Raw genomic sequence first — 18,367 nt, 5'->3', positions numbered from 1 at the left:
AAGTAGCTGGGATTACAGGCGTGCACCACCACGCCTGGCTAATTTTTGTATTTTTAGTAGCGTTGGGGTTTCACCATGTTGGTCAGACTGGTCTCGAACTCCTGACATCGTGATCCACCCGCCTCGGCCTCCCAAAGTGCTGGGATTACAGGCATGAGCCACCGCGCCCGGCCTACAATTCATTCTTAAGTTTCTCTAACGCCAATGATACTAGCACCATCCTCCTCATGGACATTTTTTAAAAACAACTCGAGTTGCACCTATTTTTGTGAAAGGGAAACTATGGGGATGTAGACCCGGACTTTTAGGATCTTAAAACTCTAAGACAAATGCACGGATAAAGATATGTGGTTCTTTTGCTCTAAGTCATGAATGTTAAACAAGTATGTGAGTGGACTTTTCATCAGATGAGTTTTGGAAAGTGCATGGCAGGTGGGCATGTAGAAGTAGACCAAGGAGAGTTTGTCTCCTAGGCTAGGCAGGAGAAGCAGGCACCTCTGTGCCCCTCAAACAGAAAAGGACAGAGCCTTAGAGCTGAAAATAGAAATAATTTTGCTACAGTCAAGAAATATTAAACTTCCTCCAAAGTAGAGTTAGTGGAGGACTTAGGAATAGAGGAAGGGATGTCTGAGGTGAGTTTGAGAAGCAGCTGAGCCGTGAAATAGTGAGTTCAGTGACGGAGGCGTCCACACCCCAGGAGGAGTTCAGTGACGGAGGCTTCCACACCCTAGGAGGGAAGAGCTTTAGTCTTGGCCTGCGGAGCCTGGCTGGTCATCATTATGTGGGTGATTCTGCTGTCTCTGTGTGGCACACCTAGACCCCCACATGCTGAAAGTAGCTTTGCAATGCTGCATTTATTTATTCAGTATGCAAATCCATATTTAGTACCAGTGTATGCCAGAACCTGTACTAGACATGCTAGAGCAGTTCATCTCTCAGTCTGAAAACGTAACCCTTTTTTATTGGCCCTTGCCTTTAGGGAGTAAGAACATGACCGTTAATAGTAGACCTTGGTGTTGGGAATCCTACTTTTAACTGTGCAAGTGAGAGCATTCTGAAACTTTTTAACATTTTATGCCCTCCTTCCTCTTTGCACTGCTGCTGGGGCCTCTCCTAGAGGAGAATGCATCCGACCTCTGCTGTCTCATTTCCTCTCTGGTGCAATTGATGATGGACCCCCACTGCAGAACCAGAATTGGTTTCCAGAGCCTCATCCAAAAGGAGTGGGTCATGGGTGGCCACTGTTTCTTGGATCGCTGCAACCATCTCCGCCAGAACGACAAAGAGGAGGTGAGTTCCCTCACTGCAGACTGTTTCCGTCATGGGGAGAACTACTGAATCTCTTATTTAATACCTGTCATCAGATGTAGGATTGCTGCTTGCAAAGTGTAAGCCGAACAGGTTTGTTTAGAAAACTAGGATCATTTCATTGTGTGATGACTTTGGATACTTTAAATAATAGTGAAACCTTTCCCAGAGGAAAGAGATATTAACAAGTATGTTCAGAGGTTTCTAAATTGTGTACACCAAGGGTGTATACATGTTTCACAGTGGGAATAATATTTATTAATAAGACTTAAATATAAAGTAACTCAGTGAGGGAGACTCCTACCTTTTCTACAAAATTAGTCTTTGCAATAAATAGATATGCAGGGTGCAGGTTTTCTACAGAAAATATAGGTTGAACATGCCTTGTCTGAAAGTCATGGGACCAGAAGTGTTTCAGATTTCAAATTGTTTTGGATTTTGGAATATTTGCACTCCATTACTGGTCGAGCATCCTTAATCCAAAAATTGGAGGCCTGGCATGGTGGTTTGCACCTGTAATCCCAGCACTTTGGGAGAACAGAGTTTGAAACCAGCCTAGGCAACATAGACAGACCTTGTCTCTACCAAAAATAAAAATAAAATAAAATAAACTGGGCATGGTGATTCCTGACTACAGTCCCAGCTACTAGGGAAGGTGAGGTGAGAGGATTGCTTGAGCCCAGGAGGTCAAAGCTGCAGTGAGCCATGATTGTGCCACTGCACTCCAGCCTGAGTGACAGTGAGACCCTATCTCAAAATAAATAAAGTTTTAGATTTTGGAACTGAATGATTTCAGATTTTCAGAGTCAATTTTTTTTTTTTTGAGACGGAGTCTTGCTCTGTTGCATAGGCTAGAGTGCAGTGGTGCAGTCTCAGCTCACTGCAGCCTCTGCCTCCTGGGTTTAAGCTTATCTCCTGCCTCAGCCTCCCTAGTAATTGGCATTACAGGTGTGCGCCACCATGCCCGGCTAATTTTTTGTATTTTTAGTAGAGATGGGGTTTCGCCATGTTGGCCAGGGTGGTCTTGAACTCCTGACCTCAAGTGACCCACCTGCCTCAGCCTCCCAAAGTGCTGGGGTTATAGGCATGAGCCACTGCACCTGGCCATTCAGAGTCAATTTTCCTTGCACATAAACCTTTTTGAAATAAAGCACAGGGGCCAGGCACAGTGGCTCACACCTGTAATCGCAGGACTTTGGGAGGCCAAGGCAGGCGGATCACAAGGTCAGGAGGTCGAGACCATCCTGGCTAACGCGGTGAAACCCCGTCTCTACTAAAAATACAAAAAATCAGCCAGGCATGGTGGCACATGCCTGTAGTCCCAGCTACTCGGGAGGCTGAGGCAGGAGAATCACTTAAACCCGGGAGGCAGAGGTTGCAGTGAGCCGAGATTGTGCCACCGCATTCCAGCCTGGGTGTCAGAATGAGACTCCGTCTCAAAGAAAAAAAAAAAGAAATAAAGCACAGGGTTATGTTAATGCCATCTGTTACCAGGGCCTTAGTGGTAGCATGGGTGGGACTGTCCCCACAGCCTCTTCTGCTTCTGTCTGGATTAATCACTCCAGGCCTGGACCTCCAAGTTCAGGCACATGAGAGTTAGCATTTTAGGTCACTTGGTGAAAATGAGCCCCCCAAATTGTGGTGTACATGTCTAGATGACAGCTGTACACACTCCCTTGGCTGCCTTATTGATGATTGGTGGAAGGAAAAATGAAAACACAAACTTTCTTTAATCAACTCACCTGCAGCGCTGACGTATGCTAGCAGTGTGACTTGTGGTTTTTCATACTCCAGGTAGTCAGCATGTCTGTCTGTGGTGCAGAACAGCTTGACACAGAATGCTATGGGCACGCAGAGCCATGGCTCCTGATCGTAAGGGCTTGGCAGGTTCCTTGGGTGATCCAGGTCTCTCTCACTGAGCAAGATGGTTTCTTTCAGGCCTGGCCTGTACTCATCTGTGTCCCATTGAGCTGAATAGAAATCACATCTTTCAGTCCTGGAAGGGACTCGAAGGAACTAATTTGAAAGGTTGATGGCATTTACATAACATGGGAGGCAGAGAGAGCTGATACTTTGTGGAGACGAGTATGGTTGTTTTTTTCTTTTCTTTTTTTTTTGGAGAAGGAGTTTCGCTCATGTTGCCCAGGCTGGAGTGCAATGGCATGATCTTGGCTCACTGCAACCTCCTCTTCCTGGGTTCAAGTGATTCTCCTGCCTCAGCCTCTTAAGTAGCTGGGATTACAGGCATGCCCCTCCATTCCTGGGTAATTTTGTATTTTTAGTAGAGACAGGGTTTCACCATGTTGGTCAGGCTGGTATCGAACTCTTGACCTCAGGTGATTCACCCGCGTCAGCCTCCCAAAGTGCTGGGATTACAAGCGTGAGCCACAGCGCCCGGCCTTGTTTTGTTTTTGAGACATGGTCTCTCTCTGTTGTCCAGGCTGGAATACAGTTGCACAGTCATGGCTTACTGCAGTTTCAACCCCCTGGGCTCAAGCAATCCTCCTGCCTCAGCCTCCTGAGTAGCTGGGACTATAGGCCTACACTACCATGCCTAGCTAATTTTTGTAGTTTTTGCAGAGATGGGTTTTGCCATGTTGCCCAGACTGGTCTCAAACTCCCGGGCTCAGGCGATCCATCTGCCTCAGCCTCTCAAAGTGCTGGAAATACACACATGAGCCACCGCGCCTACCCATATGTTTTTGTTTATCTTGAGAAAAGGGGGACTAGCAGGCACCATGTCTAATGGGGAAAGAGTCTAAGGTCTAAGAAGAGACCTGATCTGCTGCTGTTCACCCAGCCCTTGGAGAAGTCACTCGTATTTTCTGAGCCTATTGCCCTGCCTATACATTGCAGTTCAAATATTTTCCACTCTATTTAATGATATTATGCATAAAACGAAGTGTGAAATAAAGTTGCTGTACAAATGTTTCTTAGCATCTCAACATGGACATATTGGAGTTTTGAAGGAAAATTGAAAAGAAATGTGAGCCCTGTGTGAGACCCTGGGGACCGGCCTCCAGGCATCTCCAATCTTCCCTTTCCTCCTCTGTAAGGGAGAGACTAACATAGCTTCTCTTAGCCCCCTGGCAGGATCACTGGTGAATCAGGGAGGATAAGCGCTTTCTAAATGGTAAAGCACACTAGAAACTACTCTCCCTGCTCATCAAGGGCTCGCCTCTGGGAGCTAATAAATGAGGCTTGTAGATTTGTAAAGATACATTTTGAAAACATTTTGAAACTCACTTTCACTGCTTCTCCCTTGTCTCCCATCCCTATTGTCTTCTGGGCCCTCACTGAGGGGTGGACAGGAGGCTTCTCCTTCCAAGTTGGTCTCCAAGATCAAACCTTGTCAGTTAGTGTGTGGGCAGGTGGGGAATGGAAGTTCCCTCCCACCCCTCATAACTTTTTATTGACAAAGTAGCACTCAAAATTAAGTACATTTTTTGGTAATACAGTACTACTAATGGAAGAATGGAATTTTTTTGGAGGAGATAATATTTTGCTTAATCGGGTTTCTAAGTTAGTGTTTTCTGTTATCAGAATCAATTGCAGATGCTCATCTGTAACACTGATCCATAATGAGGTTTTTACATATTTCATCTTTGAAATGTCTTTGACACAGATAGGCATGTAGGTCGCAAGCATGTGATTTCAGCTGAGCGTATTTCTCACTTGGGATGGAATGGAGTATTCTGTGTTTCTGGAGTGTTCTGTGTTTCCCAGAGAATGAAGTCCTCAGAAGTGCTTATTCTACAGCTGTTGAGGTAGCTACCCCCTGAACTCAGGATGGCTTGCTCTGGGCTCTACCCACCAAGTAACATATCTTGTTTTCATGCAGGTTCCTGTGTTCCTGCTTTTCCTAGATTGTGTCTGGCAGCTGGTGCACCAGCATCCCCCGGCATTTGAATTCACAGAGACTTACCTGACTGTTTTGTCAGATAGCCTGTACATACCTATTTTTAGCACCTTCTTCTTCAATTCACCTCATCAAAAAGATGCGAACATGGTAAGAGTCCCTCTTAGGAACCTGTGTATTAAAGAGGCTTCTTCTCACAAGTAGGATGCAGTAATACTGATGCTGAAAATGGTGCTCACTTGGCAGCACATACACTGAACAAAGTTGGAATGATATAGAGAAGATTAGCATGGCCCCTGCGAGAGGATGACATGCAAACTCATGAGACGTTCCGTATTTTAAAAAAGATATTGAACACTAACTATATACCAAGCATTGGTCTAAGAGCTTCTTAGGTATTAATATTTACTCCTTACAGCACCCTATGGCGTATGCATTTTTATTATCCTGGAGGAAGCTGAGGCAAAAAAAAGGATAAGTAAGTCACCCGTGGTCACATGGTAAATATTGGAACCGGAAGCAAGTGTTGAAGCTGGGGAATTAAGCAAAATTCAAAGCTGTCCATTTGAAAGACAGACCAGATGTCCTCCCATTTTGCCTGATGCCTGGAACTCCTCTGTGAAGAGAATGGGGACCAGCAGAGCAGGGAAGCTAGCCTTTTCCTTCCATCTTAACCCTTTTGGCCCTTCCTGGACTGTACCCCCAATTAGATAATCTCAGTGCTTCTGAGCAGCCTCCTGAGGGCTACAGGCTTTGCTTGAGCTGGGAGGATTACCAAATCCCCCAGTGAAGTAGGAGCAACAGCCCTGCTGTCAGAGCTCAGCCTTGTGACTCACCAGCTTTGTGACCTTGGGCAGTTCAGTTTTCTGAGTCTTGGTTTCCTCAAATATAAAATTGGAAAAACAACAGTTACTTCGCGAGGCTGTGGAAGCACCCAGCACAGCGGCTGGCATGTAGACTGCTGGAAAGGAAGCGTCCTTGTTCTTGCCCTCCTCCCCCACCAAAAGCTTGTAGTGAATAACCACAGGTAGCCTCAGCCTTAAATGCCCATGATTATTCATTCTCAGGGCAGAGCAGGAGCATGCTTCCTGGTGCCTGTGTCCAGAAGTATGTGTTTGCCTTCCTCAGCCCTCCCTGGAAGACAGCATGACCTGTGCTTGTTTTGGCAGGGTAGAGAAGGCCAGGATGCACAGAGCAAGCCTTTGAATCTGCTCACCGTGTGGGATTGGTCGGTGCAGTTTGAACCCAAAGCCCAGACATTGCTCAAAAACCCTCTTTATGTGGAAAAGCCAAAACTGGACAAAGGCCAGCGGAAAGGAATGCGCTTCAAAGTAAGATGTCCACATGTCTAAACCCCCTTCAGCTGCCCAGACCCCATGCATGTAATGATAAAAGGTACTTATGGATCCTGTCTGCCAGCATTTTCTACCCCTCGAAGCAGTCTGCAGAGTTGAGACTTGTGATGGTCAAATTGTCAAGGGCCATTAGAATCCTTTGCTTTCAGCAAATCACCTTTGCCCTGGTGCAACAGGGCCATTTGCCATATGTCACTGTGGATGCTGCCGCCCTGGTCATACTCCATGGAATCGTGCCTCTTGTCCTGCCTGTGTGTGTGTGTGTTAGTAGAGTAAAAGGAACATTGATTGTGTGGGTTTTACTTGGCCAATACCAGTTCATTTATTATAATAAATAGTAAGACTTTTCTTAATGAGCTGTGCCTGTAAACCATAGGTTGCAAAACTGTCAAGGGCTGCAAAGTCTCTGTCACAACTACCCCTCTACTATTGTAGGACAAAAGAAGCCTTAGTCTGCTCTGCCCATGGAGTAGCCATTCTTTATTCCTTTACTTAAAAAAAAAAAAAAAAAAAAAAAAAAGGAGTCTTAGTAGGTGAACAAGTAGGCATAGCTGTGTTCCAGTGTTTACGAGAACAGGCGCCAGGCCAGATTTGGCCTGAAGGGTGGCCAGTTTGCTGACCTATGCTATGAACCACAAATGCCAGAAATTCATTTTAATTGATAATCCCAAAGTTCCCTAACTGATTAATTATTTAACTGACATTTCCTAGCTCTGTCTCCAGGCCCAGAATTTCTCCCCCACAGAGTCCACAAAGGAGAGAGCAGTGATGGTAAGTCTAAGTCGATGCGTGTCACTGCCTTCTCCATGCCATCCTTATCCTGCCTGATCTGGAGGGCTTCAGAAAGCCTGGCCCTTTCTGGTGTCAGAGTTGGTTCCATTCTAAAGAGGACTGGGGACCTGGGTGAGCCACGGCCAGCAGAGACGATGTTGGCTGCTGAACAACTCAGAACAGCCACTCTGCCCTTTTAGGGGCTGCAGGCCCAGGATGGAGTTTCCCCTTTCTGGCTGAGCCTCTCCTGCCGGTTTGACCGGAATTGCCCTGAGCCCCAGAACAGCTTGGCCAGAAATTGGTTTTTCTTCAGTGTGTTGCGCCCCCTGGTGGCTGCATGCACATTGTCATGAGAGCTGGATTGGCACCACAGAAACTAACCTGTGCCAGAGTGGCAGGGGACCTCAGAGACAGCGAGGACAATGTCCCTTGTTTTATGGGGGGGAACTTAAGGCTCCCTCTTCCAATAATGGATTTCATTTCTCTCCTCAGACCTAGCTTTTCTAATCGTCTCTTTTCCTTGGGAGATAGGGACAGACAGCCTAAGCTCCAGGAGTTGGCAGGTGGGAAAGGACTGAGCTGAAGGGGTGGAGAATTTCAGGTTGCACTAGCTAAATCACAGTTGGGACGGGGGCAACAAGAAACCTTGAAGCCTTTGGGTAAGAAGACCAGATATCAGGTGGGGCGACGTGTTGAGTGGCCTGGTGGCCTGGGGGAAGTTCTGCAGAGACTCTGAGGAAGCAGGGGCTGAGCAGCATGTGGTGCAGCCGTGCAAATGCCACACGGTGGGGGGGACCCATTCCAGTGTGCAGCCTCGGTGTCACCCGCAGGCCCGGGCCAGGCTTTGACCTGCAGAGCTGCTGGCATGTCAGCAGCTCTATGCCTTAGTTTCCTTGCTTGTAAAGTGGGGCAATAATAATGACTTTGAGAATGAGATGCTCAGTGAATGTGAGTACTGAGCACAGAACCGAGCAGGCAGGCAGGAAGCACCGGGTGGTGGTTCAGTGTAGTCCCTGCCCTGCCTGGACTTCACGATGGAGAAAAAGAGGCCACTGAATCCTGGCCTTCATCTTTCCTGACCCTGGATGGAAAGTCAAATCCTGGTCACCTCTGAGTTGTGGTCTTGTGGGTGGTTTTGCTTTCTTTTTAGTGTTTTTATTGTTATTCCATATTTCATAATAAGGAAATAATTTTCTTTACAATAAAGAATATCTTTTTACAAGGAAGAACCACTGATGGAAATATGTTAGAGAGTTTTAGAGTGAGCCTGAAAATTAAGTTGTTATCTCTTCTTACTTCAAATGAACAGTAGCAAAAGAGCTGGACAAACAGCTTCTCCCCACATGTTTTTACTTCTGCTTTGGGCACTGGGGAACCCTCGTGACCTTCCGACCACATCCATCTTTTACAACCCTTTTGTGTGTGTGTGTGTGTGTGTGTGTGTGTGTGTGTGTGTGAGCCGGAGTTTCGCTGCCATTGCCCAGGCTGGAGTGCAACGGCGTGATCTCGGCTCCCTGCAGCCTCTGCCTCCTGGGTTCAAGCAATTCTCCTCCCTCAGCCTCAGGTGCCCACCACCACACCCTGCTAATTTTTTGTATTTTTAGTAGAGACGGGGTTTTGCCATTTTGGCCAGGTTGAGGTTGGTCTTGAACTCCTGGCCTCAGGTGATCTGCCCGCCTCGGTCTCCCAAAGTGCTAGGATTACAGGCATGAGCTACTGCGCCCAGCCTCACAACCCTTTCACAGTGCACCCCCAAATATAATACTCTGCTCTGGCCACAGAGAGAATGACCAAGGGGGGAAATATGAAAATGTGAAAATGCTCTCCCATTTTCTACTCCATGCAGGTTGCCAGACAAGCCTGGTCAACTTAGCTGGCTCATCACATTTCTTTGCTCTCACCTGCCTGTTTTCTTTATCTAAAAGAATCTTTATGACTTAGGCTTAAACTCCCACTGGATGCCTGATAAGCTGCTATTTCACCCATGTGATAGTATCTTCTGGTAGTTAGCAGTGCCTCCTTGCAGTTGTTCAGAAGATTGTAGTGGTTAACAGCCTTAAAGTTCTCAAAGAAGAAACATCTTTTTCCCTTTAGAACATGAATAGGCCTGACCCACAAGTTCCCCTAAATCATTAAACTATCTTAAGTTAAACAGCTTTTTCAGAAGTACTTTCTGTCCTGTGGTGCCCCTGTGACAGAGGAGGAGGGCACCAAAAGCTCCTTTCTCTGTGTCCCAGCATGCCTTTCTGCACAGCTGCCACGTGCACCTGCTTTCCCATTTGTTTCTGGTACAGTGTGCACCATGGGAATACACAGGAATACCCCACCTCTGGATGTCACAGCGTGTTAATGAGTGTGCATTCACATGGCAACGCTGATGTCTCTTGGAACTTGTTAAAGCAGGGTTGTGCTCTTTTTTTTTTAAGGTAACATCTGTTAACTGTGCCTGTTATGTTAACCAGCGATTTTTATTTGTGTTTTCTCTCAAAGCATCAACGACAACTTTCTTTGCCACTTACACAGTCTAAGTCATCTCCCAAAAGAGGATTTTTCAGGGAAGAAACAGATCATTTAATTAAAAACCTTCTGGGCAAGAGAATTAGCAAACTTATTAATTCTTCTGATGAGCTCCAAGACAACTTTCGAGAGTTCTATGACAGCTGGCATAGCAAGTCCACTGACTACCATGGTTTGTTGTTACCGCATATCGAGGGGCCCGAAATCAAAGTCTGGGCCCAGCGCTACCTGCGTTGGATTCCAGAAGCCCAAATCCTAGGTGGTGGCCAAGTGGCCACTATGAGCAAACTCTTGGAAATGATGGAGGAAGTCCAGAGTTTACAAGAGAAGATTGACGAGAGACACCATAGTCAGCAGGTCCCCCAGGCCGAGGCCCCCTGCCTGCTGAGGAACTCTGCCCGCCTCTCGTCTTTGTTTCCTTTCGCTCTGCTCCAGCGACATTCCTCTAAGCCTGTCTTACCCACCAGTGGCTGGAAAGCTTTGGGAGATGAAGACGATTTAGCCAAACGAGAAGATGAGTTCGTGGACCTAGGGGATGTGTGACCTGTTTGTTGAGTGATTGTGAAAGAGGAATGTGGGAGATTGGGACAGCTGATCCCTGGATTCGTGTCATGCTACAGCTAATGCTGGCAGGGTCCTTAGCCCGGCACTCCGTTGGAATAAACCTGGGCCTTCGGGCAAAGAGGTGGCTCTCATTATTTTTCATGATTCTAAAAGACTATGCAATTAAAACCGCATCTGTAGTATTATTAATTGGAAGGAATTATTACTTGACCCGTAATAGGGTTGTGGCTGTTTTCTGATGCCTAAGTATTATACAGAGCCCACAATGGCCAGTTTACTACCAGAAAGGGCTTCAGTAAGATATTCTTGGACTTGATACTTTCTTCAGATCCTCTTTGTGCCAAGATAATTTATCCAGTCATTGGGAATAGTAAGTTTCTGTGTAACCCATCTCAATTATAGAAGCAAGTTCAGCTTTATGTATTTGTATGGCGAGTTGAAGATTCAGATAGAGGTATTAAGATGTGTGGCATTTACTTAAACCATCACATTTTTTTCTTTCTACGCCCCCTTGCCTGTAAAACACCTGGGAAGTTCCACTGGTGTCATCCATCCTGATGCTTCAGACCGCCCTCCCTTCTTCACAGACCGTGTCACTTTGCCTGTGGGTGGGGGCTAGCAAGCCACCACCCTCTTTTCTGTGCTGCCAGCCCCAGGTCTTCCTCTGCCTGCTCCACACCACTCGCCGCTGTCCCTCTGCACCCCCTGCCTTGGTGCGTGTAGTCCCAGTGTCTCACTGCCAAACCTCTTGGTTACGCTGCGGGGATCTGTTTCTTTGCCTGAGATCCTTCCTGAGGAGCTTCCATTCCTCTGGAGTCTCTCCTTGTTTGGAACAAATCGCTTCGCCTTTTTCTACTTGCCTGCTGAGGCTTTGGAGCACTTGTGATTGCAGTTTTCTGCCGCAACCCCTGAGCCGAGTTCCTCACATTCTTTTACCTTTATGGACTGATGGGATTGGGTCACTTTTGAATGTGGCTTTCATAGGAAAGCAGCTTAAACATAAATATCAGAAGTGATGATTATCATATGATACCTCAGTGATTTTAAAAAGCCATAGAAGAAACTTGACTATGCCTGGTCACCTTCTTGGATCTGCTGTCTAAATGATATATATATATATAAATTTTTTTTTTTTTTTTTTTTAATGCAGGAAAGTATACTTTGTAAGGAGCAGTTTTTTTTGTTCTCAATGGAACCCTGTCAAATCGCATAAAAGGAAAAAAAAAACTCATTAGAACGTTTTAAATTGAATGTTTGCCTTTTACATATATTTGCTCTTCAGTATGGATCCCAATTTGAATGTTACATGTTTGGAAAAACTTTCAGTTGCTCAAGGGCAATAAGAAAATTTGAGGCCGGGTGTGGTGGCTCATGCCTGTTATCCCAGCACTTTGGGAGGCTCAGGTGGGCAAATTGCTTGAGCCCAGGAGTTCGAGACCAGCCCAGGCAACATGACAAAACCCCGTCTCTACTAAAAATACAAAAATTAGCCGGGTGTGGTGGTGCATGCCTGTAGTCCCAGCTACTTGGGAGGCTGAGGTGGGAGGATCCCGTGAGCGTGGGAGGTGGAGGTTGCAGTGAGCTAAGATCGTGCCACTGCACTTCAGCCTGGGTGATGGAGCAAGACCTCGTCTCAAAAAAAGAAAACTGGAAACTATTGACTAAGAGAAGTTTCTAGGTTTGCACTGAATTGTCTTTTGTACATACGGTGAATTGTTTTGCTGTTCTCCCCACTCCATATTAATGCAGGAGCCAGGTTGGTCTGTTAAGATGAACAAAGGTTGAGGGGAGGGCAGGATTCATGCATCTGGGGGCCAAGCACATGTTCCGTCTTGATTGCCTTAAGAGTTACTAGCGAGGTCAGTGTTAGGCTTGCAATAGGGATTTTAAAATACACTAACTAGTTCCTTAGCTACCTTCACATACATTCTATAGGCCTTCTTCAATTGCCACTAACCTCCACTTCCTTCTCTGCCCCATTGCCTCCCAAATATGCTATGGAGCTATTTTTGTTACCACATTATAACGTGAATATTTATACAGTAGCCTCTTCAGGCTTTGTAATTTTCATTCCAAAAATGCCCGGTGTGATGCTTTACACTCTACAAAGTATGGTTTAAAGGCACAAGGTCATGGCCTTTGTCATAGCAGTTGAATGTGCATTGAAATATTTTTCTATGATTTTTTAAAATTACAATAGAAAAATAAGCTGTTGTAACATGTAAGGTCATGACAATTTTTGTATTTATATTTGAAATCAGATTTCTATAACTTGTATTTGTGTACAGAATTCTCAATGGATTTATATATTGTGAAATTTTTATCTGAGATTGGGATGTGGATTATGCTTAACAGTGAAAGCTGAAATGAGACCATTTACTTTGTTTAAAATGCTGTACTGTGCAAGTTTGGAAATGTAAATTAATTTACTGTATATAATATCTTGAGTTTGTTTATACCTCCAAGTTTTTACACTGAAGATAAACTAGCTTTAATTCAAAACTTTTTTTTCTTTATAAGGGAATAAGCTGTTGAGCTAAACCTGTATACTTGTGCTTTTTATTTTCTGGATGCACAATGAAAGTTTATACTTGTATCTCACTGCATCATATCTGATTGCAGAAATTAAAGCACAATTTACAAGCAATACTGTACTTGGTGTGGTTGGCATAACACATGGAGTAATCCCTTTCATTCTTTCAGGAAATATTGAGCGTGTACTGGGTACTTGGCAGGGCCAATGGGGACAGCAGGAAAGAGTGCAGTTTGCATTCTTGTGGAGCACAGGGAGGTTTGATGGTGGGAACCAATAACCAAACAAATATTTAAAATAGGCGATTTGCAGTTACATGTATATCACAGCACTATTCACAATAGCAAAGACATGGAATCAACCCAGGTGCCCATCAATGATGGATTGGATCAGGAAAATGTGGTACATATACACCATGGGATACTATACAGCTATAAAAAAGAATGGAATCATGTCCTTTGCAGCAACATGGATGCAGCTGGAGTCCATTATCCTAAGTGAATTAATGCAGAAACAGAAAACCAAATACTGAATGTTCTCATAAGTGGGAGCTAAACATTGGGTATTGGACATAAAGATAAGAACAACAGACACAGGGGACTCAAAATGGGGAGGGAGTCGGGGAAGGGTTGAAAAACTACCTATTGGGTACTGTGTTCACCATTTGAGTGATAGGTTCAATTGAAGCCCAAACTTCAGCATCACGCAATATACCCATGTAATAAACCTGCACATGTACCCTCTGAATCTAAAGTAAAAATAATAAAAAATCTAGCTGGCACTGTGGCTCACGCCTGTAATCCCAGCACTTTGGGAGGCCAAGGCGGGCAGATCACCTGAAGTGTCGGGAGTTTAAGACCAGCCTGGCAATGTGGTGAAACCCTGTCTCTACTAAAAATACAAAATTAGCTGGGTGTGGCGGCGCATGCCTGTGATCCCAGCTACTTGGGAGGATGAGGCAGGAGAATCGCTTGAACCTGAGAGGCGGAGGGTGCAGTGAGCCAAGATCGCACCACGGCACTCCAGCCTGGGCAACAGAGGAGGGCTCTGTCTGAGAAAAAAAAAAAATCCTAGGTGATGATAAAATGCTGAAGAAAAAATAGGGTGGGGATAGGGTGATTAAAAGAAAAGAGTTTTTAACTCTGAAATTAAATATTATTACCTCTTTGCTTTTTGTGGGGATCTGTAAAATTAGAATTCTATTACTCTGGAATAAAAATTGCTGGAAGAGATCTGAGTACATTTAAACCACGAAAGATAGAAAAAGGCTTTGTTTTTGCTTCCAGAGAGGTTAGGTGAGCGAGCACAGGGTGAGATGGCTTATGAGAGTAGGATTTGTTTCTAATTCGTTTTGTTTAATACTTAACTAGATTGAGACATAGCACTTTGTATGTTCTGAGAAACAAGGCTCATATTTCTTTGACCTTTCCTACCTACAGAGGAGGCTTCCCACTCTGCTGCTTGTCCCCATCCCGCTTTCCTATCTGGCCAGCACACTGCTATGTCCAGAAAGCTAGCTCTGAGACATCCCTGGAATTTAATAAGCTCTCATGGATGCCACGTGCTTTTCAGATGTTTTGCTTCTTTGGTGTTTGTATTAAATTCCCAAGTAGTAGTTGTGACCATAGAGTTTAGCAGCTTCTCATCTTATTTTCCACATTTGTTTAGCTCTTGTACTTTTGGTGGACTTAGCTGTCTCTCACTCTTGATTTTGCTTGTTCCTTGATGTCCAGGTGAGGGCATGGAGGGACTTGGGGAGTAAAGAGTGGAACATTCTCCGTCCAGTGTGAAACAGGATGGGGGGTCGGCTCCTATTGGGAACTAGCCCCTGTGCCTTCATGTCCCCTATCATTAAGGGAGTTGGAGGCAGAGGGGGGCCTGTCTATGGCCTGTTTTCTGGCCAGGCGTGGTGGCTCACACCTGTAATCCAGCACTTTGGGAGGCCGATCACAAGGTCAGGAGATCGAGACCATCCTAGCTAACATGGTGAAACCCCGTCTCTACTAAAAATACAAAAAAATTAGCCATGCGTGGTGGCGGGCACCTGAAGTCCCAGCTACTTGGGAGGCTGAGGCAAGAGAATGGCATGAATCCAGGAGGCAGAGCTTGCAGTGAACAGAGATCACACCACTGCACTCGAGCCTGGGTGACAGAGTGCGACTCTGTCTCAAAATTAAATAAATAAATAAATAAATAAATAAATAAAGCAAGCCTGTTTTCTGAGCCCTTCCTGTGGTCGTGTGCTGGGCTTGTGTCCCACTGTGGCTCTAGATTATTTATAAATGCATCCCTGGGGCAGGGCAATTTGGGGCTGAGCACACAGGATGCCCCTGCCCTGCTGCACAGACAAGAGCTATAGAGATGCATGGCCTTATTGGGTCCACCTTCCACACACACGTACAACACCCTGAAAAGTACTAGCATGAGGGTGGGAGAGGCAAGATCCTGTTTGTACCGTGGGTTCCAGTGTAACCGGGGATGTGTCCAAGTGCCTACACTTGAGTTGGTTGATAACCAGGCTAGCTGTGGGTAGTGCAAAATCAGTGTTTTAAATATCATATATTGAAAAGTAATTTGAGTGGTTTTGTGTCTAAAAACAGACATCTCAGCCTGTTTTGTGGTTCAGACCCAGGTTCTTTTCTTTTTAAATCCCCTATTATATTGCCTGCCCTTAGCAATTAAAGGATATGAAGTGTGTTACCATATGAAAATACTCACAGTAAGCTTTTTTCGATATATAATCTGTAGGTTCACACACATAAGCTTTTTGGACTTGTTTTTAAAAAACTTTCATTTTGCTAGCCAGTTGCATAAAGGGCTGTCTGGCCCTGAATGTTTTTATGAAATCCTGAATGGAGGACTTTTCAAATTGTCTTCGCAGAAGTCTGGGGCCCAATGAATGTTGTGCTTACTCATCCCCAGCACTGAAAGGGCACAAGTGCATGCCATTCCTGGGAAGGAAAAGAATGCAGACGGATGGCATTTCATCCCTAGACTGACCCTGAGGACTCTGCTTGGAACGCTACTGCAGTAGCCTCCGGGAGAGGATGGAAAAGACCTCTCCTCTCTCCCCAGCTGATGGGGGTGGGGTGGGGGGAAACAGTAGAGATTGGTGGGGATGGGGCAGGGGTGGACTGGGAAGGGGCACAAGGGAATGTTCTGGAGTGATGGTAGACGATAGCATTGTATATCTTTTTTTTTTTTTTTTTTTTTTTTGAGACAGAGTCTTGCTCTGTCGCCCAGGCTGGAGTGCAGTGGCGCGATCTCGGCTCACTGCAGCCTCTGCCTCCCAGGTTCAAGCAATTCTCCCGCCTCAGCCTCCTGAGTAACTGGGATTACAGGCGCCCACCACCATGCCCGGCTAATTTTTTTGTTGTTGTTGTATTTTTAGTAGAGACAGGGTTTCACCGTGTTAGCCAGGATGGTCTCGATCTCCCGACCTCGTGATCCGCCCACCTCGGCCTCCCAAAGTGCTGAGATTACAGGCGTGAGCCACTGAGCCTGGCCAAAAAAAAAAATTTTTTTTTTTGAGACAGGATCTCATTCTGTTGCCAAAGCTGGTGTGCAGTGATGTGACCACAGCTCACTACAGCCTTGACCTCCATTTTGTAGAAATGGAGTCTCACTATGTTGCCCAGGCCGGTCTTGAACTTCTGAGCTTGGGTGATCCTCCTGCCTTGTCCTCCAAGAGTGGTGGGTTTGGAGGTATGAGCCACCGTGCCGGGTTCTGGCTCTCTGAAGCCAGACTGCCTGAGTCTGAACCCCTGCTTTGCAGCTTACAAACTAGGATAACATCCCTCCATCTCCATTTGCTCATCAGTAAAATGGCACCATGCCCAGAACCCACCTCACTGGAGAGTTGGAGGGTTAAGGATAAGTGTCTATTATAATGTAAATATTCAATACATGGAGCTATTATTATCTATGTGTGTGGTCATTTACATACATCATGTAAACAGAGGGATGTGTGTGTGTGTGCATGTGTGTGTCTGTGTGTGTTTAAACTTAATCTCCACCCCAGGAACAATTAACATTTGAAGTATCCTAAACAGGAACCCAGGTTCCAAAGGTGGCTACATAAGCACTTCAAATGTTTTCAAAATCTATCCCAGAAGGTTTGTTGAGCAGCACATGGAATGTTAAAAATCATCTTTCAAAAGTGCAATGAGCGGGTACTTGAGGTATGTGGTTGGCTAGAAATATCAAAGAGGCCTCACTCTCACCTACAGGATATACAAATCCATCAGGCCCAGCAGTATAAATGCATCAGAGCAGAGCACAAGGCCTAAAAACCCTCCACATCACCAGACGGACTGCAGGGTTAGCTGGTCCTGCTGTCTCGTTGCATCTTTTTGTTTTTGTTTTGAAACTGGGTCTTACTCTGTCACCCAGGCTGGAGTGCAGTGGCGCAGTCATGGCTCACTGCAACCTCCACCTCCCAGGCTCAAGTGATCCTCCCACCTCAGCCTCCCTAGTAGCTGGGACTACAGGGGCGTGCTACCGTGCCCGGCTAATTTTTGTATTTTTAGTGGAGACAGGGTTTTGCCATATTGCCCAGGCTGGTCTCTAACTCCTGAGCTCAAGTGATCCACCTGCCTCGGCCTTCCAAAATGCTAGGATTACGGGTGTGAGCCACCACGCCCAGCCTGTATCTAACTTAAGAGTAAAACTTTCATGAAAGGTATTGTGTGGAGGCCTGAGGACACGGAGTGGGAATCCTCCACAGAGTCTAAGAACAGGGAATATGACTATTTTTTTTTCTTTTGAATTTTTAATGACCAAAACAAAACATCTAAAACCGCAGCTTCTGGAAGAACCACTTGTTCTTGCCTGTCTTATATCTCTCTTCAAACTTGACCTTGGCCTCTCGTCGGGCCTTGCGTTTAAGAGCAGGGTCTCTAAAGACATCCTTATTGATGACAGTTTTGTCTAAAGGGATAAGATATCCACAGAATACCTTGTGGCCATCAGGTGATTGTAGTTATAAACTTTCACAAAAGACTTGATCTTTGACCTCTTGGAGATCTTCTTGCCCATGGCAGCTGTCACTTTGAGGGGAGAGCAGTCAATTCCAGCCACCAGAGCATGGCTGAAGGGGCAATCTGAAGTGCCATCATCGTTGCTCTTCACAATGACGGCTTTGCGTCCAGAGTAGCGTCCAGCCAGGACAAGCACCACCTTCCCAGGTTTCATGAATTTGCCCATTTTGGCAGCAACCACTTGGGCCTACAGCAAAAAGGCGGAAATTTTGGGCTGTTAACAAAAGTCCAAGGCTCCCGCTGTCATTGTAAAACACCACTGCTGGGAAGGTGGTGGTGATGGAAGCAGGGAGCTATAGCCCTGCCTGCCTCTAACTGCCAGAAGCTACTGACACCAGAAGGACATCACCATTGCCGAATGGCCAAGTTGACTTAGGTCAATCTATGATATCCTACCAGATTTACTGGAAATTCTATCATA

The 18,367-nt window shown here is 45.6% G+C and overlaps 1 protein-coding gene, 1 non-coding gene and 1 pseudogene across 3 annotated transcripts in view; 2 read left to right on the top strand and 1 right to left on the bottom strand.

Annotated features, from left to right (window-relative positions):
- Positions 1-13,021, top strand: part of MTMR12 (myotubularin related protein 12) — an 83,932-nt gene extending 70,911 nt beyond the window's left edge. The window contains 4 exon segments of one of the 2 annotated variants that reach the window (NM_001135516.1): positions 1,118-1,290; positions 5,150-5,317; positions 6,337-6,498; positions 9,784-13,021. In NM_001135516.1, the coding sequence (NP_001128988.1) occupies positions 1,118-1,290; positions 5,150-5,317; positions 6,337-6,498; positions 9,784-10,353 (1,073 nt within the window). In that variant the 3' untranslated portion in view covers positions 10,354-13,021. 2 annotated transcript variants of the gene reach the window in all.
- LOC112133550 (U6 spliceosomal RNA) lies at positions 5,399-5,508 on the top strand. The gene has a single exon (XR_002915194.1). It is a non-coding gene; the product is annotated as a U6 spliceosomal RNA (small nuclear RNA).
- A 4,658-nt stretch (positions 13,022-17,679) lies between the features above and the next one.
- On the bottom strand, positions 17,680-18,130 carry LOC100449959 (large ribosomal subunit protein eL27-like; annotated as a pseudogene).
- Positions 18,131-18,367: the final 237 nt, after the last annotated feature.

The sequence above is a fragment of the Pongo abelii genome, chromosome 4, assembly GCF_028885655.2.
Source record: "Pongo abelii isolate AG06213 chromosome 4, NHGRI_mPonAbe1-v2.0_pri, whole genome shotgun sequence".
NCBI classification, from domain to species: Eukaryota; Metazoa; Chordata; class Mammalia; order Primates; family Hominidae; genus Pongo; species Pongo abelii.
Note: the sequence above shows the minus strand (reverse complement) of the source record. Positions and strands in the feature narration are given on the sequence as shown.